General features: G+C 36.9%; 1 protein-coding gene across 7 annotated transcripts in view; it reads right to left on the minus strand.

Moving 5' to 3' along the window:
* The window catches only part of TBC1D4 (TBC1 domain family member 4), a 210,500-nt gene that overhangs the window by 11,816 nt on the left and 171,567 nt on the right, over positions 1 to 27,117 (minus strand). For 6 of the 7 annotated variants that reach the window (XM_024999914.2, XM_005213847.5, XM_005213844.5 and 3 more), the window contains 6 exons: positions 21,127 to 21,284; positions 18,652 to 18,861; positions 15,005 to 15,163; positions 10,619 to 10,777; positions 7,602 to 7,846; positions 1,837 to 1,996 (listed from right to left, as the gene is read on the minus strand). In XM_024999914.2, the coding sequence (XP_024855682.1) occupies positions 1,837 to 1,996; positions 7,602 to 7,846; positions 10,619 to 10,777; positions 15,005 to 15,163; positions 18,652 to 18,861; positions 21,127 to 21,284 (1,091 nt within the window). Of the gene's footprint in view, positions 1 to 1,836; positions 1,997 to 7,601; positions 7,847 to 10,618; positions 10,778 to 15,004; positions 15,164 to 18,651; positions 18,862 to 21,126; positions 21,285 to 26,213; positions 26,238 to 27,117 lie in introns of all 7 variants that reach the window. The other variant, NM_001206310.3, reaches the window with a different exon arrangement.

A 27,117-nucleotide genomic window follows, 5' to 3' on the forward strand; every position in this document is an offset into this window, starting at 1 on the left:
TGAGCCACCAGAGTTTCACCCTGACTCTGAACTTTGCTCCAAACAAATGTAAACCAATAGTTTTGAAAAGTACTAAATACTTTTGTATGAGCATTCCTCTTAATCCATGCCATTCTGTAGTCAGTAATAAACAAGAGGGGGTTGTTAAAAATGAGGGAACCATAAAACAATCACTTCAAACATGGTCATTCTTCTTGCTCATACATCTTTCCCTTTGCTGACAGTTTCTGTTCTTCACTCAATTCTAAGAATGGTGTGGCTATTGTAGAGCTGACAGCATCATTCATATTCTCTTAGCAAAAAACAGATGACTGGGGAAATATGTTTCCTGAATTCAGATATCAAGCTTCCTAGGGTAAGTCAGAGAGAGATACCCTAAATATCATTTTAGATTTGATAAGCTATTTCCTGATAAGAAAATATATAAATGAAAGGATTTATAGAAGACCTATAAATAGAAACCCAAGCTCCAAAGAAAACTTCCCTGGAGAAAAAGCAATCGTGTATGCTCAATATAAAAATGGATATTTGGTAAATATTTGATTCTGGGCATCCTTGTTTTACTCTTTTGCTGCACTTTGCCTACAAATTGTAACAGCACTAATGCAGTGTCTAATTTTTAAAACCACAGCCCCTAGTAAGAAGGACACAGTACACTGTAATCTGGTGTTATATATACATATTACATGTATTAATATATCTTTGGGCTTCCCTGGTGGCTCAGATGGTAAAGAATCTGGCCACAATTTAGGAGACCTGGGTTCAATCCTTGAGTTGGGAAAATCCCCTGGAGGAGGATATATCTTCAAATTTGAAGTTTCTCCAAATAACATTTTTTCCCTATAACTGATGTATTCTCTTTATTCTATTTTAGTTCATGTTTTTCAATCCTGGTAATGACCTACAATCAGGCCAATACTTCCAATTTGACCAAAAGCTCAAATTTAGCAAAAGCACAGATATAAATACTGTCTATTTGCACTACAGGTGCCAGATAGATGAGTGGAACATAAAAACTGGAAGCCTCTTCTGAGGTCATCAAGCTCTTAACATTAGAATAAACCTCTGCTAAAGAGTCGTTTTTTAAAAAGATGGTTTGCTTTTTAAATAACAGATTTAGACAAAGCTAACTAAAGAGGTATGATAGATGTAAAAGCCTCATAAGGTAACATAAGCTGTGTCACACTCTCTTTTTGCTACACTGTGGAGCAAAACAGCATCTCAACAACTTGCCCTGGGTCCAACCAGCTGTGCACCCAGTGTTAGAGATGGGCATCACCTCTGTACTGGCATGACAGGAGGGCACTTAAAGCAATAAAACAGGAATTCCAATTACCTTGTTAACAATAAAAAGTCACATTAACAAGTGCCATTAAAAACAACATTGAAAGAGGTGCTTCCATTAACCCAGTCAGAGAACATGTTGTTTCTCTGTGTTTTGAATCCAGGTTGAAGAGGACAATGGGGAAGGAAAAACAAAAGAGATAGGAAAGATGTGTATAAAAATACGAAAAAAATTATACAGTAGAAATCCTTAGTTCATATTTTTTAAAAATTATACTGTGACTTTTTTAGGTATAAATGAAAATAAGAATTCCATTATAGTTTACTCAAATACAGGAGCTCAGCACTTCTTCTTTCCCTTTGCGTTTCAATTTAAGACGAAGATGGTTTCAAATTACTCTCAGAATGGAGCCAGGCATATTTATTAAATTCCATTAGCAATTTGTGATTCTGTGATACAATGCTAGATAAAACAATTGAAGCACCTTATGGCTAGAAGTATACCCCTTGGAAGAGATAACACTGTTCCAACTGATCATTGGTATCTCTTACCAAACACTCTGGCTACAAATCCTAATGGAAATTGAGAGGCAAACAACGTGAGGAACCAGGGGGCAGCATAAAGACTGGGGCTGATTTCATTTTCTTCAAGATGATTGTAGAGATCTCTGTGATAATCATGAAGGAGCCTGGACAGCTGGTACATTTGAATCTAAAGTTAATTTGGAAAAGAAAAATAACATATTATGCATTTATCTGAGTACACATAAAACAAATACTGTTTAATGTCATTACTCTAATATTTAAGAACTAATTCATGTATATTAGAGAAACAAAAGCAATATTGTTTTATTATTATGTTAAAGTTGACAGATCCAAGTTCATTTAACTGAGATCATACAGCAAGTCACTGTAAGTCCATCTATGACTAGACAGCACATTTCTCTATCACGTGTGTTTTGGTATAGCCATGTATACATGGAAATGGTAATTATTCTTCCTGTAGGAAGGTATGGCTTTTGGAATTTAGTCAGAACCGTCCCGGCTCAGGACTCTCATGGAAGGGCCATTCTAATTTCAGACCAGTTCCAGAAAAGCTTCCATCCAAAAGAATCGACCACATCTGGTTCAAAAGCAAGACCCTGTCTGTCTTTGCTGGGGCCAGCATTGGATTTACGACAGAACCCACCAGGCAATCTGCATGCTAGGACACTGTCAGGCTTAGAAGGTAAAGGAGCCAGAAACCTGAACTGTGATTTCTAATATCTAAGATATTCCAGCAGCATATTTTCTCTTGACAAAGGAGATTCAAGCAAAAAGTACAGTCCGAATGTTTATAGAAAGAAATTATTTCATTTAGCTACTGAGCTGATTACTCATATTTAAAAAAATATTATAAAGACAGCTTATAGTAACTTTTAAAGTCTTACATGTGGGTAGTTAAAAGTAAAGCAGTAGCAAATAATAAACAAATCCATGATTTGTGATTTAATTTAAATTTTTATCTACACAGTAACAGATTGAGTCATGAGTCCTTGATCAGTTATATCAGCTTAACTTCTTGGTGTGAAATACATTCAACATTTTCCTAAATCTAGCAGAACTTCTTTCTCTAGACAGCATCAAAATATCATTCTTAAGTAGTATAAAAATAGCTAAAAATAACCAACTATATTATGAATTCAACTGTTTTTCAGAGCACAAAACTAAAAAATCAAAGTACTATACATAAATATAGCAAATGTTTGATCTCTATCTGTGGAAACTAAGGATCCACACAAGCTGTAAAAGGAAAGAATTAAAGAGCCACTGGAAGTCATAAATATAAAATAAGAAGTTTAGCAGCAGTCAAGCAAAGAGGTTTTAAAAAATGAGATTATAATCTCATTAAGTCATGTTGAAAAAACATCATATATTTATTTCCATTAGGCCACTTACAGTTTAGAAACTAGACATACTGGGCTCTAAGTATTGCCGTTGTTGGCAGTACAAAAATCAAAGACATCTAATTAGCAGAATAAAAAGAAAGCCTATCATCAAAAACATTCTGTCCTTATTCGTCCACTGTCTTAACACAGAAGCAATATATATATATATATATATTTTTTTTTTTTGGTAGAACCTTATTTTTTCCCTACATTCTAAACTGGGGGTTAAGAACATTTCTTCCATCAAGGTATATTTACATTAAATTTATTTTGACAAAATATAACTCAGTCTTCCTTCCAAGGAACTTTCATAACAAGATGCCATTTGCTAATAATACATAATTTTTCAATTCTACCTTAGAGATAACATGAAAATCTTCCAATGGAAGAGACAGAACTGGAGGAAGGGAGATGCAGAGAGTGGGGGAGAAAAAGCAGAGACCAAAGACTTCAAATAAAAAGATGCTTTACACTTAACATAGAAAACAGCAGACACAAATATGATGGGCTGTCCATAGTTAAAAGAGCCCCGAACCTCCTATTTTACAGATAAAATGAGTGCCTGCTGGAGAGAAGGAAAGATATATGCATTTGAATGCAGAGTTTCAAAGAATAGCAAGGACAGATAAGAAAGACTTCCTCAGTGATAAACGCAAAGAAATAGAAGAAAACAATACAATGGGAAAGACCAGGGATCTCAAGAAAATTAGAGATACCAAGGGAACATTTCATGCAAAGATGGGCTCAATAAAGGACAGAAATGGTATGACAGAAGCAGAAGACATTAAGAAGAGATGACAAGAATACACAGAAGAAATATACAAAAAAGATCTTCATGACCCAGATAATCACAATGGTGTGATCACTCACCTAGAGCCAGACATCCTGGAATGAGAGGTCAAGTGGGCCTTAGGAAGCAACACTATGAACAAAGTTAGTGGAGGTGATGGAATTCCAGTTGAGCTATTTCAAATCCTAAAAGATGATACTGTGAAAGTGCTGCCCTTAATATGCCAGCAAATTTGGAAAATGCAGCAGTGGCCACAGGACTGGAAAAGGTCAGTTTTCATTCCAATCCCAAAGAAAGGCAATGCCAAAGAATGCTCAAACTACCACACAATTGCACTTATCTCACATGCGAGCAAAATAATTCTCAAAATTCTCCATGCCAGGCTTCAACAGTATGTGAACCATGAACTTCCAGATGTTCAAGCTGGATTTAGAAAAGGCAGGAACCAGAGATCAAACTGCCAACATCCGCTGGATCACTGAAAAAACTAGAGTTCCAGAAAAACCTCTCCTTCTGCTTTATTGACTATGCCAAAGCCTTTGACTGTGTGGATCACAACAAACTGGAAAATTCTTCAAGAGATGGGACTACCAGACCACCTGACCTGCCTCCTGAGAAATCGGTATGCAGGTCAAGAAGCAACAGTTAGAACTGGACATTGAACAACAGACTGGTTCCAAATCGGGAAAGGAGTACATCCAGGCTGTATATTGTCACTCTGCTTATTTAACTTATATGCAGAGTACATCATGAGAAATGCTGGACTGAATGAAGCACAAGCTGGAATCAAGACTGCCGGGAGAAATATCAATAACCTCAGATATGCAGATGACACCAATCTTATGGCAGAAAGTGAAGAACTAAAGAGCCTCTTTATGAAAGTGAAAGAGAGTGAAAAAGTTGGCTTAAAACTCAACATTCAGAAAACTAAGATCATGGTATCTGGTCCCATCATTTCATGGAAAATAGATGGGGAAACAATGGAAACAGTGAGAGACTTTATTTTGGGGGACTCTAAAATCACTGCAGATGGTGATTGCAGCCATGAAATTAAAAGACGCTTGCTCCTTGGAAGAAAAGTTATGACCAACCTAGACAGCATATTAAAAAGCAGAGACATTCCTTTGCCAACAAAGGTCTGTCTAGTCAAAGCTTTGGTTTTTCCAGTAGTCATGTATGGACGTGAGAGTTGGACTATAAAGAAAGCTGAACAGCGAAGAATTGATGCTTTTGAACTGTGGTGTTGGAGAACATTCTTGAGAGTCCCTTGGACTGCAAGGAGATCCAACCAGTCCATCATAAAGGAAATTAGTCCTGAATATTCATTGGAAGGATTGGTGCTGAAGCTGAAACTCCAAAACCTTGGCCACCTGAATGTGAAGAACTGACTCATTGGAAAAGACCCTGATGCTGGGAATGATTGAAGGCAGGAAGAAAAGGGGACGACAGAGGATGAGATGGTTGGATAGTATCACCAACTCAATGGACATGAGTTTGAGTAAGCTCCGGGAGTTGGTGATGGACAGGGAAGCCTGGCGTACTGCAGTCCATGGGGTTGCAAAGAGTCAGACATGACTGAGTGACTGAACTGAACTGAACTGCAGTGCCCAAGCTCACACCATGCAGGTAATCAGAAATCCTATCAAGTGATCCTAAGCCTGTTGCCACTTCCAGTTCTGAATATCATGTTGATTGAAAAAGAAACACTTTCTGTTCTAGAAAGTAGAAAAGTGTTGCATCTCACTTTACAGATCAAAAGGCTCTATTTTCCAGTTAAGATTCCCAGTCTCATGGCCTCTAAGAACACTGTCCCCACAGATGCTTAAACATCTTCATTTTCATAACTATGGACAGGAAATATTTCTTGGTAATTGTGGGTCATATTAAATCAACATATAAATCCAGTGTATATGAATTTTTATAATGCCAAATTGATGAGGAATTTCTTCAAATTGGAAAAAGGTTGCATTTTTAAAGTGATATCTGTATCTACCCTTTTAATTTATGAATCAAGACCATGTGACTCCTTTCTTTGAAATTTTAATGGCAGATTCCAAACTGTTACTTCTGAAAATACAAGGGTACCAAATGCTTCCTATACAATATGGCACAATAAACTGTTTAGAAATAAAGTAAAAAATAAAACCTTCCATAGTTATTACTATTTCACTTGCAGAATGTTTATAGACCTACGAATAGTCATCAACTAGGAATCAACTGTCAGATGATAAAGAATCCACCTGCAATGTGGGAAACCTGGGTTCGATCCCTGGGTTGGGAAGGTCCCCTGGAAAAGGGAAAGGCTACCAACTCCAGTATCCTGGCCTGGAGAATTCCATGGACTGTGTAAGTCCATGGGGTCGCAGAGTTGGACACAACTGAGAGACATTCACTTTCATGAATCACTGTATTTGATTTCTCTACCCTGAAATCAGGATTTCTGTACACCCTTCATAAGAACTCACAGCTGAAACCCAACATTGAGAGCAAAGCCTTATCTCCCCACCAAAAATTCCATCTTGAAGAAGTATTAATAATAAAAAATGGAGCACTCCCTCTCCACTCATCCTCTCAAGAAAACGCCACTTACCGTAACATTCATAGAGTGAAAATAAAGTATCATTTTGCCCAAGGATTGGTAAGATTGAAATACTACATGCAAATACTGATCACTGGGAACCAGTACAAAGTATATTTAAAAGTATATTTTTGTAATTATAAAAATATTTTATATTTTAAAATATTTTAGTTCTTATCTAAAGCATAATATTATAAGGAACTCGGCATCATGTCTACCTCATTTCACGGGAGGAGAACCCTGACACATTTTTCTCTTTAAAGCCTTCCCTTATATTTTTATGTCTGAAAGCTTTAAATTGCAAGGTAGTGGTTGTTTAAGATATCGTATCTACAGTGAAAATTTGAACTTTTTGTTAGAAAACAGCATGTAAAGGAAAGTGAAGTTTAAACTAGAGAGGAGAAATGTATAAACAGAAAGTTTGAAATATAATAATGGCAGTGAATACACTACTTAACTGAAAAATCTTAATGTTCTTCTTCAGAACATAAGAAAAGCAGACTGAAAAAGCGCCACCGACGCTGAACACGTTTTCCTCTATAAAGGCCTGTCTACTATTAAGATAAGGGGGGGTTGGGGGGGAGATAGAAAGTTTGAGAAGAAACACAATATAGATATTTGCCAATGATGCACTCAAAGTAAAAGAATAAGGCATTATAATTTTAGATTTTAAATAAAATATCTATGATTCTTTTCAACTGATAAGATGAGGGAAAGTGAGCAAAGATGATACTTTCTCCAGGCAACTGGTAGACTTAAGAAATAGGGACTTGAGGACACACTCGAATGGCTTATTTATCTGCTTCAGAAACTGTGGAAAAGTTACTCTGCATATGGGTGTCATACACTTACCGGTTTAGCAAAATCGCAAATCCCACAGTAAAACCATGAACTAAAACATGCCTCTGCATTTATCCAAGTTCCAAGACAATGGGCCCAAATTTCTTTAAATTTTCACTATAAATCAGAAGAGGGCTCCGCTAAGATTTTTACCCGTTTCTTGTGAAGACCCACCACTCACCTGCAGCGACATCATGTCAGGTCGGTACTGCTTGCGGAAGCCCAGGTCATACATGAGGAATTTCAGCATTTCAAAGGCTTGCTCTTCACTCATGTGTAGAAGCAAGACTCCAGCCACAAAGCTGATCCCCTGACAGTAACCCACTTCTTTGTCCAGTAATGAGTAGGCTTTCAAGAGATTAAAGAGCGACAGCTGCCCTGCCCCAAGCTGTGCTGAAAAGTAAGGATGAGTAGGAAATGTTCTCCCTGCAGAAGAAAAAAGAAAAATATTTTTGAGATACCCTGATGCTTTGGAGTCCAGAGTGAAACTGCAATTCAGCAATTTCGAGGAATAAATCAACGCTCTTTTCCAATACTGAATACCGCCTGGAGTACCTACCCCTCTGATTGAGTCTTTCTCCCTCTAGAGAGTCCCAAGTCCTACCTGCCAGACCATCACCCCATCTCCATGTATGTGATAGAGGAGCAAATAACTGATGCTAATAAGCACTTATTTTTAGGGGGAAAAAAAGTTCATAAACAAATCAAAGACATATGCAGAAAAGATCTCAGGGAATAGAATATAAAACTTACTCTGATTGTAAATCAAGGCTAATTCTAAGTTCACATAGAAACCACCCACTAACTGAAACCAAACCAGTCCATCCTAAAGGAAATCAATCCTGAATATTCACTGGAAGGACTGAAGCTGAAGCTCCAGTACTTTAGCCAGCTGATGCAAAGAGCTGACTCATTGGAAAAGACCCTGATGCTGGGAAAGATTGAAGACAAAAGGAGAAGGGGAAGACGGAGGATGAGATGATTTGATAGCATCCCCGACTTAATGGACGTGAATTTGAGCAAACTCCGGGAGATACTGGAAGACAGAGGAGTCTGGTGTGCCATGGGGTCACAAAAAATAGAACACAACTTAGCAACTGAACAACTGAAATCAGAATTCTACAGGTGGTATCATATAATTTAAGAAGAAATCTTAGTAGTCCATAGCAGATTCCTTTCTGCTTTTCTTACATTATGACAGAAGAGGGACTTTTTGGGGTTGTTTTCTTTTATAGTCAGTCTATCATTCAGGAAATACCCCAGTTTTTGTTTGTTTGTTTGTTTTTTTCAAGTATTCTTGGCTTCCTGTTTCTTAAACTACCTCCATCCATGAGTCGGACACGACTGAGTGACTGAACTGAACTGAACTGATCTATGAGCCATGCAGACCTCTTTTATTTTCAGTATAATCCAAGAAGGTCAAGGATAATGAAGGGCCAAGCTGATTTAAAATAAATTCCCCTCTAAAATTCACTTCTGTGTACAAAAATACCATAGAGACACTTCAGCAAGCAAGTTAGTCCTGGATCACTAAAAAGTTGGTACTAAACACTGAAACAAACCCATCTTCACCCTAAAGCTGTATACAGTGGTTTGGGACTTTCCTTGCGTCATGAAAATGAAGGGAGTGTTAGCTTCCTTGTGCAATGATTACTCATGAGGGTTAGAACTTGTAAGAAGGCCAGATTTTTTAATGTTTCCACCAGATTTGCTTAAAAGTGATTTGCCCACACACACACCCAGGAACTGATAAGATTATTTCTGCAGAGCAAATAAAGGGAAAGATATGAGAAATTAACAAGAATGTGCTGAGGAAACACAGATGACTATGAGCAAAGTCAAATAAGCAATTTTTAAAATTATCATTTCACTTAAATGGCCTTTTTCACTTAAAATGCTTGCTACAGAAAACTATAAATATACTGTCTATTCAAGACATTAATTCTGGTTCCATTTTTTTCTGACCATGCTTTTTTTCCCCCCTGTAACATGATCTCATCATCTCCTTATCTTTTAGGGTATCTTGACTAGCTCTAAATTCGACATCCCAATTTCTAGACTCATTATCCATTTCCGGTCACAGAACCACACATCTGCGGGGATTCACAGTGATTGACTGGCTCATTGTCCTCATTTAAGAGAGAGGATTGAAACTCAGAAGCAAAGTAATTTCCCTAAAACTACTGTTCAGTGGTAGCATCAGGACAAAAACTGAAGTTTTCAGTTTCTCAGTAAAATTCTCCTTTTCAATTCTACTGGGCTCAAAAAATATTAACTTAATTGGCCTTTTCCCAACAGAAGTTGTTTGTCATCCAAAGGAGCAGAGGTCAGTGTTGCCCTGTGATTTTTATACAACCTGAAATGAAGTGACCTCTCAATGTAAAGTAATCCCTTATTTTCCCATATGGGCTGAAATAACATATCTGGCCACCTTAAATAAATCAACTTTTAGGGATATATATAAGATAATTCAAATGTCAATGTCAATTTAATTCAGTAAGTTACATATTTTTAAATAACAGAATATAACATTAATTTAGAGAAAAATTAGAGACATTATTTTTTAATTACACCATTTTGCTTTCCATAAGTTATTTGAAACTCAGCTTTTAAAAGGGTGACTTTATAATGCTGCCATAAATGCTGGAAATTCACATAACAGTAAGACAGTTAATTCTTATTTCATCCTCCAAAGATGTATTCATGATTTTCCACAACCTAACCACATACCACATACGTATTGCTTTTTAAAGGCTTATTCAAAAGCTTGTTTTCAGCAATATGTCCAGAATATTTAGTAGACTTTGTTAAATTTTCTGGTGCCCCTTTAAACCTGCTCTAGCCTATTTCAAGACCAGTGCTGACTAAAATAATAATTGTCTATCCCCCAAAAAAGTCAGTTGTTCAAAAACAAGAACTGAGAGCACCCGAGAACATGACCTTTATAACGATTCAAATACAAAATGACTCTTTTCAGAGTACAAGTCTGAGGATAAAGACTTCACTCCACACGCAGTCATTTAGGGTATCTTCAACCAGACATAAGGCCGATATGCCCTCAGGAAAGAACAGAGTCAGCAACTCTGCAGACCAACAGATCATCTTTATCAACACCAAAAACCAAATTAAAAAAAAAAAAACTCAACAAAAGGACCTATTGTTTACTTTCGTAAATTAGAATCAATACGGCAGACATACCTAAATCCACGAGGATAGCATGCTGCTGAGCCGTGAGCTGTTTTAAAAGCTCTTTATAGGATATGTCGGGAGGTTGTTGTTTATTAGGCAATCTGTGTCTCAGACGATATTGCAAAGCTAGGAACTGCCAGATTTCTCCTCGTCGACTTTTGGGAACACCTGCAATCAAAGAGATAAGAAAGCAAGGCCTTGAAGACTGGAATGATGTTGCTAAATCACAATTGATTAACTGTAATGCAGCCACACTACTACATACACACAGCCGTACATACACGTGTCCTGTGTGCCAGGCTACAGCCACACAGGATGCAAGCATATTTTGATGAGTTTAACCCTCTAGCTGCTGCCTTACAAAAGAAACCCTCAAATAATGAGGAAAATAATGGCAATAGTAACAAGAACACCAGCCACTACTGACTGAGAACCTAATACAACATGTATTGAGGAGGTGTAGCTTTTGAGCCAGAGAAGGCAATGGCACCCCACTCCAATACTCTTGCCTGGAAAATCCCATGGACGGAGGAGCCTTGTGGGCTGCAGTCCATGGGGTCGCTAAGAGTTGGACACGACTGAGCGACTTCACTTTCACTTTTCACTTTCCTGCATTGGAGAAGGAAATGGCAACCCACTCCAGTGTTCTTGCCTGGAGAATCCCAGGGACGGGGGAGCCTGGTGGGCGGCCGTCTATGGGGTCACAGGGTCGGACACGACTGAAGTGACTTAGCAGCAGCAGAAGGTTTTGAGCATTGCAATTACAGAAACTGCACCTCAACTATTCACAGGTGCTCAGAAAATAACTTAATGAGACAGATAATTACTACTATCTATACTTTACAGATGGCAAAGCTGAGGCGGAAAGAGGCTAAGTCACTTCCCAGGTCTTCATAGCTAGTGCAGTTGAGAATCCAAACTCTAGTTTCAGAGGCCAAATTGTAAAATACTGAAATGTATGACTGCTTATTTTCACCTTTTATTTGGTTTAAAGCTAGTAACAAATGCTAATATTCATACTCTGATTTCTAAATATCTGTCATTAAAAAGTAACTTTGTAAAAGAGAATTAAATAGCATTTTTACGGTCCACAAAAAAATGAAATAAAAATGGTAAACACAATACAAAGGGAGTGCTCCAGAATGTCACTCAGCCTTTGAGAAGAAAGGAGCTAGGCTATATAATGCTTCATTCATGTATAATGAAATAGTAACTCCAGTGTGCTTGAAAACCAAAACAAGCAATTCACAGTATGTTAAAACTATGTTTTTTATGCTAAGGGACATGAAGTAAAGCACTGGGAGGGACATAATTCAATTCTCTGCAGGAAAGGTAATTTTATTTCACTGCTTTCAGTCCAAAAAGACTAGATATGGGATAGGTTCCTGAGATCTAGCTGGGTAGAGGAAGGTTTAATGGCACTAATCTTTTTGGAATGCAATGTCACAGTCTGCAGAAGCTGAAAGTATTCTTGCCCAAAAACTACACCACAGGCTCCTGAACATGAATTATAAGGTCCTCCACAGGGTATGCCTTGAAACTACTATTTTTAGTTCCATTACCTCCCACTCCCTGCCATATTAAGTATACAATAAGTATTCACATACTCAAGAAGCTTATGGTTATTTCCAGACCTCCAGTTTCTTGTTTCTACTGTTACCTTTATGGAATTCCAAGCTTCTCCAGTTGATCGCCTACTATATCTCCATTTGTCTTTAAGGAATGAGCCTGTATGTCATTCTTCTGCAGAAACTCTCCCTAACATCTCTAGGAGTAAGACTCCCTTCTCACATACTATGTGACTCGGACTGTAACATTAGCATATTGGATTAGAGTTAGTGCTATACTGTTATGTCTGTCTAGTTTCCTCACTTAGATGGTGAACTCCCTGAGAATAATCAGCATATTTTCATCTCTGAATGATGAAATCCAAGAATATACCTTGCTACTTAGATATTTGTTGAATGAATGAATGATCTTACATAAAAAGTCATTTTTAGAGGGTAACTTTCATTAGCCCATTAAATGGATCACTGTTAAGGAGAGGGCTGTTATGTTAACCATCCAATAACAATTTCAAAAAGGAAATTCACCTTATTTATTTTTGGCTGTGTCGGCTCTTCACTGCTGCATGCAGGCTTTCTCTAGCTGCAGCGAGAAAACAGTTGTTTTCTCTTTGTTGCACTGTGTCCACTTCTCACTGTGGCAGCTACTCTTGCTGCAGAGCACTGGCTCTAAAGCGTGGGCTCAGTAGTTGTGGTGCCTGGGCTTAGTCGCCCCACAGAATGTAAAATCTTCCCAGACTAGGGAACACATCTGTGCTCCTGCACTGGCAGGCAGATTCTTAACCACCGGACCACCAGAGAAGTCTGGTAATTCACCTTAGTTAAATATTTATTGAGCATCTAACATATAGCAGAGAATAGAGCATGGCATTGAAGAAACCTCATCATTGAGAGTTGAATAAATCCATTCTCAGGAAAATTAGTCTCATTCATTCATTCATTCATTTAGTAAATAACATGTAAGATGCTGTCTTGGGTGCTAGGAGTGTAGGGGGGCAGTGAGAAAACGTTTAACAGATAAACACGTAGATACAAAATTATAAACTATGGTAAGCACAATTAAAGGGAAAAAATCATGAGAAAGAATAACAAAGCAAAACTATTTTATTTGGGGTTGGGGGGTGGGACATTCTGAGGAAATGGTATTTAATGACTGCTGAGGGAGAACAGGATTCTCCAGGCTGGGAGTGTAGGCAGCAATCACTTTGGCAAGAATGTATGGAGGCCCTGAGAGGGGCAGAGAAAGGGGGCACAGAGGAGGAGTGAGAAGAACATGTGATGGAAAGAAGGGGAGCCGGGAAATGGGGAGAAGGTAGAGAGGACAGAAGAGGGAGGGAAGGGAGCATCTAATCAAGAAAGAGCTGGGGAGATCTCCCTGGTGGTCCAGTGTTAAGAATCCGCCTGCCAATGCAGGAGACGTGGGTTGGATCCCTGGTCCGGGAAGACCCCACATGCTGAGAGGTAACCAAGTCCGTGTGCCACAACTACTGATGCCCAGGACCCTGGAGCCCATGCTCTCCAACGGGAAGCCGTAGCAATGAGAAACCCACGCACTGCAATTAAAGAACAGTCCCTGCTCACCACAACTAGAGAAAGCCCGTGCACAGCAATGAAGACCCCAGTGCAACCAAAACTAAATAAAGAAAAATTATTTTTTGAAAAGACTAAGGGTTAATATGAAAAGCAAAAACTTAAAGCTTTAAAAAATATAGAATATCTTTATTTTAAAAAAAAGGAAGAAATAAAGAAATGGCCTGTGTCATACCAGGATGCAGATTAGTTAGCATCTTCAAAGCACAGGCTACAAGGTAGGGAAAGGTAGAAAGTGAGGTGAGAAATGAAAGGAGAGATCAAGGAGAGCTGTGGGCACAGTGCTAAGAAGTTTCAACTCTGTTTTATATGAAATGGGAAGATGAGCACCTCTAAAACATCTCTGCAAGTCATACCGAAGAACAGTGTGATCTACATCTCACACACATTTGATTAGCCACTATTTTGTCTCCCAAACAGTGCATTCAGTAGAAATCTTTGGGAGGTCCATATCTTCAAGGAAAAAGAACATGTACCAGGTTTGCAAACACAGCATCTTACAAAATTAACCTTAATTTTAACTTAATTATGTAACAGTTTCACATTATCATAGGCTTTTAAGATTCATGGTCAAGTTAACTTGGGATCTTTATTTTATGCCCAGCAGGTCATAGAGATTCTCATTTTAATATATTGAATCTGAGTCACAGAAACCACAAGTAAGCAATTCACACGTTAGTTTTAACTTTAAATTTAAGAAGTTTAAATGTCAGTCATTTTATATGACAAAGCGGCAGTGTAATATAAGGCTGAATAAAAGCAATGTTTCAAAAATAAATAAAAGAAAAAATAGATGGTAGGACAACTGATTGCTAGCTAATAATATAGATTTGTTTAAACACATACATGTAGGTGAACATATATATATATATAAATACTTCTGAGCAAATAAAGGGAACGAGTCAAGTTTATAAGTTCGAGATATTTTTATGGATACGATTAAAGATTTGTACTAACGCACATGCTCTTTCCTTAGTAAGTGATAACTCTTCAGTTGAAAACAGCTGACTGAAGAGGCAGGAAACTGTAGAAAACGTGCCTGCTATCTCCTCAGGGATAGGACTTCCGTTAGCACCATGTTCCTACCAACATAGTCACTAACTACAGGAGGAAACAAACTACTTTCCTTTTTTTTATAGGAAACGACAAAGAGAAAATTATGCTTAAGCTGGATGAGTCAAAACAATCTCTGAAACTTTTCAAAAAAAAAAAAAAAGATGATTAAGATGATCCAGAATACCTTCTTTAAGAGAAGTATGAATATCTTCCATATCGCATCTGATTTTAGCTCTGCAGTTTAACAACTTCTTATCCCAGATTGTTAAGACCTCCTTCTGACATGCACCAACTTCTTCATAATCCAATTTAACTTTTCTGGACTGCAGTTCATCTCTGCTTGCTAAGAAAGAAAGAGTTTCCATTAAGACTATTAAGTTTTAAAACACAGAATTTGTAATGTTTTATTGCCTTTGTAAAACCTCAGCATATGGCTTTTAGGAATCAACCACTAACATTTTCTCAAAATGAAAATTTTTGTAAAAAATGAAAGATACATGAAAAGTTCTCAAATTTTGAGTCATTTCATGTATTAAAAAAAAAAAGACACAGGAATAACTTCTAAGGAGGTTTTACTCTATATCTTACAGATGACAAATTTCCTAGACATAAAAAACAAACCATGTTTTCCAGGCTAGAAATTTCAAATATTTGACAAATGTGATAGATAACTACAAAAGTGACAGTTTGTTAATACCATTAAAATGTTAATATTTTATATCCTATATCTATGAGAAAATAATGCCTCAGGCTAACCCTGATTTGATAAATATTTGATCATGATAGCCTGATACATTTTTATAATTATTTCCAGAGTTACCCACACTGTCTTTAGCCACGCAGACACTAGGTTACATATTCCTGTGTCCATTTTTAATCATCTTTAAGAGGAAAGTGCATTTCACTGAAGTTAACATTTTCATTTTTCAAAATAATACAAAATTTTCTCTGACTTGATTGTCTAAAATCTAAGCCCAGAGTTCATTAAAAGAAATGTTTATAAAAGCAACCAGTATCTACACCTCAGCTTTATCTTGAAGAATTGATTCCAAAAGGGGAGAAGGGTGAAAAGACATGGAAGCATATTTCTTCTCTCTCATTAGGACCACATGGAACAGAAGCTCTAAGTGTAATCTGTAATCACTGAAGCTCCAGGGCTCAGCCAGCTTACCTCCTGCAACACAAATCTCTGTCAGGCATCCAAAGTCCTCGACAGCACAAAAATAGCAGAATGAGTATTACTCTTTACTTAGTGTTGAAGCCATTTCAAAAGAATTAAAGCATCTTATAATAGACTACTATTCTGGCAGGGCAGTAAAAATAAGTCCACACATAATCAAAAGATAAATCAAACTATCAAAAATTCCTCCTAGATACCACTAGATGGCTTTCTAGCATAGTTTAGTTTTGCTTTTCAGTATCTGCCAAAAAACTGATGCTTTTGAACTCTGATACTGAAGAAGACTTTTGAGAGTCCCTTGGATAGCAAGGAGATCAAACCAGTCAATCCTAAAGGAAATCAACCCTGAATATTCATTGGAAGGACTGATGCTGAAGCTGAAGCTCCAATACTTTGGCCACCTGATGCAAACAGCTGACTCATTGGAAAAGACATTGATGCTAGGAAAGACTGAAGACAGAAGGAGAAGAGGGCAACAGAGGATGAGATGGTTAGATGGCACCACCGATTCAATGAACATGAACTTGGGCAAATTCTGGGAGATAGTGAGGGACAGGGAAGCCTGGGGTGCTGCAAAGAGTTAGACATGACTTGGCAACTGAACTGCAACAATTTGTTTTATATTTCTCTAGGATTATCATAGAGAAAGCTAATAATTAACATAATCCTATATATAACTTTACTAATTATATTTTTCATAATGGATGAAGCATATTTCCTCAGATTTTTTTTCTCCAACCTTCTCTGGATCATTATTCATTTAAAATAATAATAACCATCATCTACACCCTGAGTAAGAATAGTAAGTAGGAATAGCTAAGTAAGAATAGTTAATATCTGCCCTGGTTAACGAGGTAAGAACAAAAGAACTATGAAAAAATGCTTATCCATTGGCTAACATTTATAATATGTTAAGCTGTTTTTTTTTGTCTTTGTTACTTAAGTACAGAAATAAAAACAGAACTGACAAAGGTTTCTGATCATATATTCTAAATGTCACCTCTTCTTTTATTCTGTCAACTTATACAGCCATATATAATACACAGAATATGCAGTCATTTATAGTAAAACATTCAATTTCTTTATATTAGCTATATATTTGAGAAATACAATATGGTGTACTGGGAAAAAGCCTAAAAACTGTGGTAAATAAACTGGAATTTTCATATTTGTTTGCCAGTATAACACTGTTTGACCTTAGGTTAATTTTCTTAGCATCCCCAAGCCAGTCACTAACTCAGCTGCAGAATGAAAAATGGAACTAAATAATCTCTAAGGCCATTTCCAGTTCAAACAGTCTATGATTCTAAAATTATCCATTAGTATTTAATATAATACTCTACTGCACATACTCCTGTTAATGAAATCCAATTTCATGCTTTAAATGTTTTAAGAAAATGATAACCATCTTTTTTCAACCTCTTCTTCTGTTTATGAGTTAGTTCAAGATATAATCAACTACAAAAAACATAAATTCCTTTCAAAATCTATGGAAGCTTGAGTGGGCATATCATTTATCACATCAAACTTTCAAAAGCTATGTTAATAACAATTAATTGCTTTTTTAATTTGAAAGAAAAGATTTGTTTCCTAAAGATATTTAAAAGTCTTATAAACTTTTCATTCTGCTAAGAATATAGCGTTAAGCAAAAATAAATTGTGCCCTAGCAAACTAAAAAGTAAAAAATTTAGTTGAACAATAGATATAGTAAGAGGAATCTTTAGATGGTGAACACAGAAATGTGAATACCTGCCTATACTAAAACAAGCTTCATTGAAAGACAACATAATAAAAGCAAGTCAGAGAAAAACCTAGATTATAATTTTCCAATAATCTTAAAAGTCAAAGGCCTGCATAAGCTAAGCCATTCATTTTATAAATGTGAAAAAAGGCCCTTTCTATTAAGTGATTTGCCCAAGATAAGGGCTTTAATACATGTTTCAGATTTTGGTACTGTCTACACATCTCCCTGTGTGTGATTCTATCAGCACTGGGGTAAATGACATCATTATTTCAGAGTCTGGAAAACACATTCTAATGCATTTGGTATTCATAAATTTAATAGTCAAGCACTATGAATAGTACAATAGCTGCTATAAACTGTCCAATTAAAATTTTAATGACTTCAATATGGTTTTTAAATAGAAAATTCATAAAATAGTAACAAAACATAGCACTTTTGATTTGTTAATAGATAATTGGTTGTATTGGATACAATATAATTTATTTGAAATAGGAATATTTCTCATATTATGAATACAATTGACCTGAAGTTTGAAAATCATATTTGAAGAGAATTTACTTTTTCATGTTTAAGTCTTTTTTAAATTATACACAAAGATGTTAAACTTTCAGTCATATTAAAGCCACTGACTTCATATTATATACATTCTATTACCTTCTATCACACAAATATACTCAAAAGGCATCTGATGTTTTAAATCTATCAAACAGAAATACAGATTTCTTAGGCTAACCTTTCCCCTGTCATGACCACCTCAAAAACTAGAAAGTAACAATTTTCATCAGTAGCTATTCTAGTAAAAGTGTGTATACAGATGGAGAATGAGTGTGGGGTGGAGTATTAACAAACTACACCTTTAAATTACAGTATCATATCATGCCCTTTGGCCCCGTTTGAATAGCTAACCTTCAAGTTTCTGGTTTTCTTTTTCCATTCGAAGCAACAGGATCTGCTGGTGTATAGCTTTTCTCCACAAACACCTCAGTTCCTCCGACTTGTTTCTCTCTTCACCCTTTTCTGGGTCATCTTCATCAGACATGAATATCATTAGAGGTTCCTCCTCCATGGTTGGAGCAAGAGGGGACAGTGGCAGCAGCTCACTCCTGTCCAGGCCATCTGCAGAGAAGAAAACAGTGAGAGGCATTCCAAAGTCAGAAGCCAGGCCACACAAGTCCTCTCTGGACTTGACGCTCTCTCCTCCTGTGTTGCGCCTTTAAAGCTGTACACAAAGCTGCCCTCCCAGTAAACTGTCAGTTTCTGGAACTAATGATGTGAGTCAATTCACTAGACTGAATTCCCCTTTCAGATTTCCCTCTCTGCTGAAATGAAAGCATGGATGATGTCACTACTTCTTCTTTCTGCACAAAATGACCTATAAGATAGGTGCTCCAAAATGACCTGGCCTTTCCCCAGGGTTCAACACTTCTGCAATTGACATCTATGTATATTCTCTGAGTGTGCAAAACAAAACAAAACAAAAAACAACTGAGTGACTCTGGGCACAGCCTGGCTCAGAACTCTCTGCTCACTCCTGAAACAAGGGACTCAGTCGTGTCTGACTCTTTGCAACTTCATGGACTGTAGCCCTCCAGGCTCCTCTGTCCATGAGATTTTCCAGGCGAGAATACTGGAGTGGGTTGCTATTCCCTTCTCCAGGGGATCTTCCTGACCCAGGGACTGAACCCATGTCTCCTGAGTTGGCAGGTGGATTCTTTATCCCTGAGCCACCCAGGAAGCCCCTGCAACACTATTCCCCAGTTTCCAGAGTTCATTCTCACCCTCATTCCAGGCCATCATTTGCACTGTTGGCCAATTTATTTTCCTATTAACAAACATAATTCTGTGTCTTAAAACATTTCAGTGGTTGCATATATCCCAAAGTCCAAACTCCCGGGAATAGCACATTGATCGCTTTAGACTTTAGCCTCAATCTTTCCAACCTCTTGTCTCCATCCTCCATCCTCTGCCCTCACGATGCTGATTTTCTCATGACTCCCTGACCCACAAAGTCCTCTGCAATGACTCTAGTGTTTTTCTGGTCCCTTTTCTCAAAAGATGTCTCCCAGCAATGAGTTTAAATAAAATACTTAACTTTTTTTGAAAAACATTCTCTGACCACCCCAGCAGAGTTAATTCTGCCTCTAGGAACGTTGTTTTCTTGGGTTGTTTTCTTTATTAATTGACCTCTTCCCTAAATGGCAGCCCACTCCAGTACTCTTGCCTGGAAAATCCCATGGACAGAGGAGCCTGGTAGGCTATAGCCCGTGGGGTCGCAAAGAGTCGGACACAACTGAGCAACATCACTTCACTACTCTTATTATTTACTTCCTTAATAATTTTTTAAAAATCTTACTGTATGAATTTAAAACTTTTTGCTTTCTTGGTTTTAGAACTGCCCTCTAAATACCACTCAATTTTGACACATAGGGATCCAATCATATTTTCTTCCTTCTTGTTTCTAGGAAAACAGTTTTCCGTTTCTAAACACATGACATTTTTTAGTTACCCTCTAATTCTTCCTCTTCCTTTCCTCCTTTCCTTCCTTTCTTCCTTCTGCAGTGTGATCAGAGGATATAGTATGAATAATCAAGATTATCTAGAATTCATTTAAAAATCTTTACAGCCAATTACATAAATAATTTTTACAACTATTCCATGTGTGCTGAAAATAAATAAATTTTCTCTATAGGTGACAAGGTTCTATACAAATATCAGATCAAGCTTGTTCAATTGTGTTTCTCAAATATTATCTATGTTTAATTTCTCTAGATTTAATTTTCAGAGAGGAGTATGTTAAAATCTCCCATGAAAGTTATTTATTCCTTTCTCTCTCAAATTCTCTTTAGTGTTATTTTAGTATTCTCATCATTGTTAAATCTTTCTGTTCCTTGTTACACTTACTTCGCCCCCTTGTATATTTCGCTTTAATTTCTTATAGGTCTAATATGGAAAGAGAGCTGCAGGAGCTCTCTGCTGGCTGATGTCTACGGAGCGTACCTACATCCACTTCTTTATCGTTCAGTGTTTCTATGTGACTTTATGTGTGACTCGTAAAAAATGCTGCTTTTCCAAAAATAAAAAGATCTCTGACTTCTTTTCTATCACTACTCTAATTCCCTCTGCATGATGAAGTAAGCCCCCAAACAGGTTTTGGAAATTCATTCATTCCTTCCTTCCTTCCTTCCTTCCTTCATTCAACAGCATTCACTGTATGTCTAACAGGTTCTAATGATACGTGACTATCTCGATATCCACTAGCTCGGATGTAAAATAGAGACGTTACTTCTCTACCGTAATCACTTAATTCTCTTTGTACAAAAAGCACCCCTTCCATTTCTGAGTCTACGATAGTAGTGAGGGGTAAGTGACTGGCGAACGAACCCTGCTGCATCGCTGAGGGAGATTTCCTCATGGGCGAAGCAACCCTGAGGAAGATGCGCTGCCGCCAGGAAACTCGGCGAGGAGTGACGGGGGTTCCTCCAGCGTTTAGGGATTCATTGCTGCAGGTGGACGAGGTCCTTTTTCTCCCCTCTCCATCACTGTGGAAAGCACAGAAATAGATAACTTGTAAAGGAAACCGCATAACGTGATCTTTCATAACAAAATGGTAGCACAAGCCATTCACAAGTTCTACCAGGGGCAAGCACAAGCCACAGGCAACATGGAGCGATGCATCGCGAGGCACACGGATCACCCAGGCCACGACATCCCGGGACAGGTGCAGTCCAGGCACAGCCCACCTATCAGAAGCTCACCTGTTTCTACTCTTTCCATAGGAGCCAACCATTCCAAGTTCTATCCTGAGCAATAGGAGCGCTTATACAGAGGAGCAAAGGCTGCTTAACTAATGACCTCATCATTTGCTGAAAGAATTTTAATAAGTAGTATATTCTAAACATTGTAAATACTTTATTAAAAGATCATAAAGAGCTTTTCTTATAGCTTTTATAGAACGGACTGATAAAATAGCTTCTAGTTGCCTGTAACTATTACAATTCATCTCTAAGTATTAACCACCAATAGTTGGATCATGATAGAAAGTAACCTGAAGACAGACAGGACAGTCAACCTTGGGATTACTGCTAAGTGATACTAAAGAAAAAAGTGTGGCCAAATCAACTGGATAGGTTGCATTTTAAAATACTAAACAGATTTCTTTAGAGCAGGACTTCTTAGAGACCATAATATGCAGGCATGCACTGTGACTCACCAAAGGCAAATAGTATACAGAATTCCCTAACTTGCTTTAATTATTTGACCCCAGAATCACCTTCCTTAACTTTCTTAGGGGAACAGGGGTGAGGTAGGCAGTTGGGGATGTCACATCTTTCTACCTTAATGCTTGGTAATATGAACATACAGTAATGCTGGTCTGCTCTAAGAATTTCATTTTCTAGAAAAGAGTACTCTAAATTCTGCTGGGGCTATCTGCAGGAAAAGGTCATTTTTTTTTTAGAAGGTCATTATGACTCAAACTTAACTTTTGAGACCAATTATGTTAGCAGCTGAAACACCATGCAATAACTGTTGCCACTCATGGTGGTGGGAATATTTTGCTGTTTTACATTTTAAAGTCTCTGAGCTTCCTAAGAGAATGATGAACAATATTTGCATGTGGTGATTCCAACAAGTGAAGGTGCGAAATTTCTGATGGAACCAAGCAGTGTTAGTGCAGAAATGAAACTCAGCTAGAAAAGCCACCACCTCACTAACATACTCAGAGGAACTCCCTAAGGCTGAGACAATCAGAATTCAGAAAACCCAGTCAGCCCTTGTCTGTAGTATTTGTATTTACTTTGCATATCCATACTCACAGTTATCGGGTCATTCAGTTGTTTCTAATCTTGATCTATCTTTCTAGATTAGGTAAATTAAGGTTAGGAAAAAGACCTACTTTTGAGCTACTTCACAGACAGCAAGTGACATGCAAGTGACATGATACTTCAGAAAGTAGCTGACGCACATCCCAGTAGAGTCAAGCCCATTTTGTTATGTATCCTGGATAATGTTATAACCTTAATTTGTGTCCACAGTTCACCACTCTCTGTAATACCGACTGGATATGACCACCTTTACTTCCCCTTTGGAAAGCCTTAATTCAATATTTTCCTTTTGGGAACTATAATTCATTCTTTGTAATAGCTATATCCTAAAAAACATTCTTAACCGTACCCTGTATCTTCATTTGTATAACACTATTTGTGTAACTGTTTGGCAGTTATGTGTTAAATGCCCAACTCAAGGATGTATTTCTAGCTCCTAGTATAGCAACTGGTAATTAATGGTAAGCACTCAACCAAAGGGGTTTCCCTGGTGGCTCAGTGGTAAAGAACCCACCTGCCAATGCAAGAGACACGGGTTCAATCTCTGGGGCAGGAAGACCCCGTGGAGAAGGAAATGGCAAACCACTCCTGTATTCTTGCCTGGTAATTTTATGGACAGAGGAGCTTGGCGTGCCATGGTCCACAAGGTCACAAAGAATTGGACACGACTTAGCAACTGAACAACAAACTCAACAAATATCTGTGGAATACATTGATATTGCTGTTGTTGTTCAGTTACTCGGTAGTCTCCAGCTCTTTGTGACCCCATGGACTGGTCTTCACTATCTCCCGGAGTTTAATCAAACTCATGTTGGCTTGGCTTGTCAGGAATAAATTCCTTGACAGGTCAGGAATAAATAAAAGATCTACCTTCTTAAAATCTTTTGTTGATAGTCATGATTTTCAAGTTTTTCTGGCAAAAAGTTCTAATAGCTTCATTTCCCAAAAGCACAGACTAAGGTGTCAATGGTAGGTACTAACAATGACAATACATAATAAAAAACATAAGGCTTTTTTTTTCCAGATAGTAACACATTGACCTAACAGTATCCAATTTATAAGTTAATCCTAGGAAGCTAAGTGACTTATGTAAAAGCAACAATTTCAAGGCCTCACGGGATAAGTGTTCAATAAATAGTAATTTCTTTTAATGCTTAGTATATATAATAACAAAATTAGAATAAACCAAAGCAAAGGGATTCTGAAACTTTTGTATTTTAATGCTGGAATTAAAAAGATCTTTTCAAATTCCGTGTTAATAACATAGCAAGTGTCTGGGTAGTACTAAAAGTACAATTGTGAAGAACTCATGTCATTTTCATTATTGTCTGTAAAATATACAATTTTGGGGGAATAGGTTATAAAACTGGTGCATAATGTACCCTTATATCAGCTCGCTTATTTGAAAATTTCATAATATCTAAAACTTAAAATCCTAAAAACTTAAAATGTGCCAGGCACTCTTCAAGGCATTTCATAAGTATGAACTCATTTCAACCTCACAGCAACTTTATGGGGTAGATGGTATTACAATTCCTGTTTTTAGTGAGAAAACTGAGGCAGAAAGAAGCTAAGTCATTTGCCCACAGTCTCAGGGATATAGTGGGGGAGTCAGGATTCAAACCCGGGCAATCCAGAATCCAGGCACTTAGGCTTTGTAGTTTACTATGTCAAGGTAAACACCCTTTGCATTAGTTCAGACAAAGCCGTATTGGTTCATAAAGATAAAGCTGTCGGGACTCCCAGGTTCCCCTGTATTTCTAGGGTAAAAAATCAGTTTGTAATTAGCATTAAGTCTTCAGGTCAGTACTTCTCTTTCCTTTTTTTTTTAATGGAATAATGTCATTTTACATTATTACAGAGTATTATTATATTATGTGTTCATTTATGTAAAATGTCTCACTTCGTTTTCTTTTGAAACCACTGGATTTCAAAATGTAAACACTTTTTTATTTTAAAATAGGAGGATCAAATAGAAAACACATTAATATATATACCAACATATATTCGAGAAGGAAATGGCAACCTACTCCAGTATTCTTGCCTGAGAAATCCCATAGACAGAGGATCCCGGTAGGTCATGGGGTCGCAAAAGAGTTGGACACAACTAATCCACTAAACCATAACAACAAAAAGAAAACCACTTAACAGAAATCTGAAAAGGCTTTCTCTTTGCAAATGCCTCAAGAAAGGCTGCATGGAATAACACAGTGTTGCAATTTGAGAGTTTTTCCCACAAGGCTCATAGTACAATTTAATTCATAATTACTTTAGGTGGACTAATAGCTTATGTAAGCCCTGGTTTCAACTGGGTACCCATCTATTATCCTATGGAATATCTTTACTAATTAAATAAAACTAAGAATAAGCTAATCAAGTGGAAATCAATTAAGCTGAATCAAATGAGATAGATTCATCAATGTGTAAAACAAAAAAAGAACAAGAACAAAGAATTTTATTTCCTAAACTCTATACTAAATGAAAAAAATTTTTAATTATGTTCTTTGCATTGGAATTTAAAATATCTCTAGGGAGCTCATTTGCTTACTCACATTCTTATAACTTAATTTTACATAAATTATATCAAGCAAGATATTAAACATTTCTGGGGTTCAGTCTAACCATATATAAAATAATAGGCCAGATGACCACTAAGGTAAAACACAGACCTAGTTCCATGCCTATAGTAGAACCTTCTAGAAGGACACAGAAAATCTTAACATTTCTGTTAGGCTTTTGGAAGTAGATAAGAAATATTACTGAAATGGTCTTACATGCAACCATTAAAAAATGTAGGTCAATTACAAGTCTCAGTCACTTTTTATCTTATCAATGTGGCCCCAAATAATTTTTTTTCTTTGAACATCTCATGCTAGCCCAATCTTTTATACTGGATTTTAACTCCCATTAGAAAGAAATCTAAATGTAAGTGACCCCAACAGGAAGACAGGAACATCTGTTTTCCACTGGGCTTGTGACATGAGCAAAGCACAGAAACTAGGAAAGAATAATCATTTTCAGTTAAGCTGTTCAGCAGTGATTCTGGACATTTACCACAAAAAGCGTGTGTGTCAGGAGGAAGAAATGTCATCACAGATGTGGTCAGACTTCCATAAAAAGGAAGTAGGTGTTTTCCTGTGTCCAGCCCAGGGGGAGGTCTGGAAGGCCTCAGCAGTGTCTCAAAGTAACCCATGTGTCAGCAATTAAGATGAACAGAAATAGACTAAGAATATTTTTCAGTGAAAATCAGATTTGATTTCTTTTAGGATTCTTATTTCTGCATCTACTTGGGATTTGAAATAGACTCCTTAAATGTACATATGTACCTCCAAACTAGCAAATTCATTTACTTCCATTAGTTTCAAATTTGAATTAATCTCTACTGAGGGCCACAGCAGAGTCCTAAGGAAATGTCAATGTGGAATAGAGTAGAAACAGGATTTGTTTACAATCAATCTTTTATATGATCATTCATAATCTTTGATTACACCAGGAGTCATTTTTCCCCTACTATATACCCTTCACATCACTGGAAGGATGCCATGCATGGAGAAGACAGCCAAAACTGATTTTTTAAGTGAATGGTAATAATCAGTTGGAAGAATTAATAAATTAGTAAATGAAAATATTTAGACCTCTAATCACCTTGATTCTGAAGCAGTGTCTTGTCTAGTACCACAGGAAAACAAGGAACGGAATTAGCACAGGAAAAGAGTGATGTCCAAAACCAGGATTTAGAATAAAAAGGCATTCCCATAAGACATCAATAAAGTACAAATAATTTCAATATTGTACCATGAGTAATTACACTATTTTCTTATCAGATAATATGAGAAAACTATAGAACCAAACTATACCACAAAGTACTTGTCAGCAAAAACCTATTTTGTCGCTGAAAAGTTTTAGAAGCAGATGTAATGACTATCATTTGACCAGTGAATTTCAATACAAATTTTTCAAATATAGGCACAAAAGCTGAGAAGCAACAATAAGAGGAAACAGATGTTTGTTTATAAAAGGATATATTATATTTGCTAAATGGATGTTATGTAAATATACCATCAGATTATGCATAATTATATTTCAGCTACTACACAATGAAATAACATCAAATTTTTAAGAATTAACTTGAAGTAAGGTAAAACGAAACATATATGTACTCCCTTTCCTTTAGCATTTCACTGTTATACAAATGAACCTACTACTAAGTAAACCATGATATTCAAAGTATCTTGGTTTCTTTTTCTCAGCCTGCTTAACAACAATAATCTACATGTTTTTAATAATTCAAAATAGTGGTCCTGGAGAAGGATGCCTATCTGAATTTCAAATTTCAAATGATCATGCTCTTTAAATAGTATTTGCTAACTAACCTACTCTATACTTTACTTAAATATGAATATTTATAGATCCACACTATGCCTCTAATAAGATATGAGCTACCCAAATGAAAATTATATTACATAGTTTTATGGACCTCTTTCTTTCTATTTTGAATAGTTGCAGATATCATGGTAATTGTGAGCATATGATGTTTTCTCTGAAACCA

This window comes from Bos taurus, chromosome 12 (assembly GCF_002263795.3).
Source record: "Bos taurus isolate L1 Dominette 01449 registration number 42190680 breed Hereford chromosome 12, ARS-UCD2.0, whole genome shotgun sequence".
Classification (NCBI taxonomy): Eukaryota; Metazoa; Chordata; class Mammalia; order Artiodactyla; family Bovidae; genus Bos; species Bos taurus.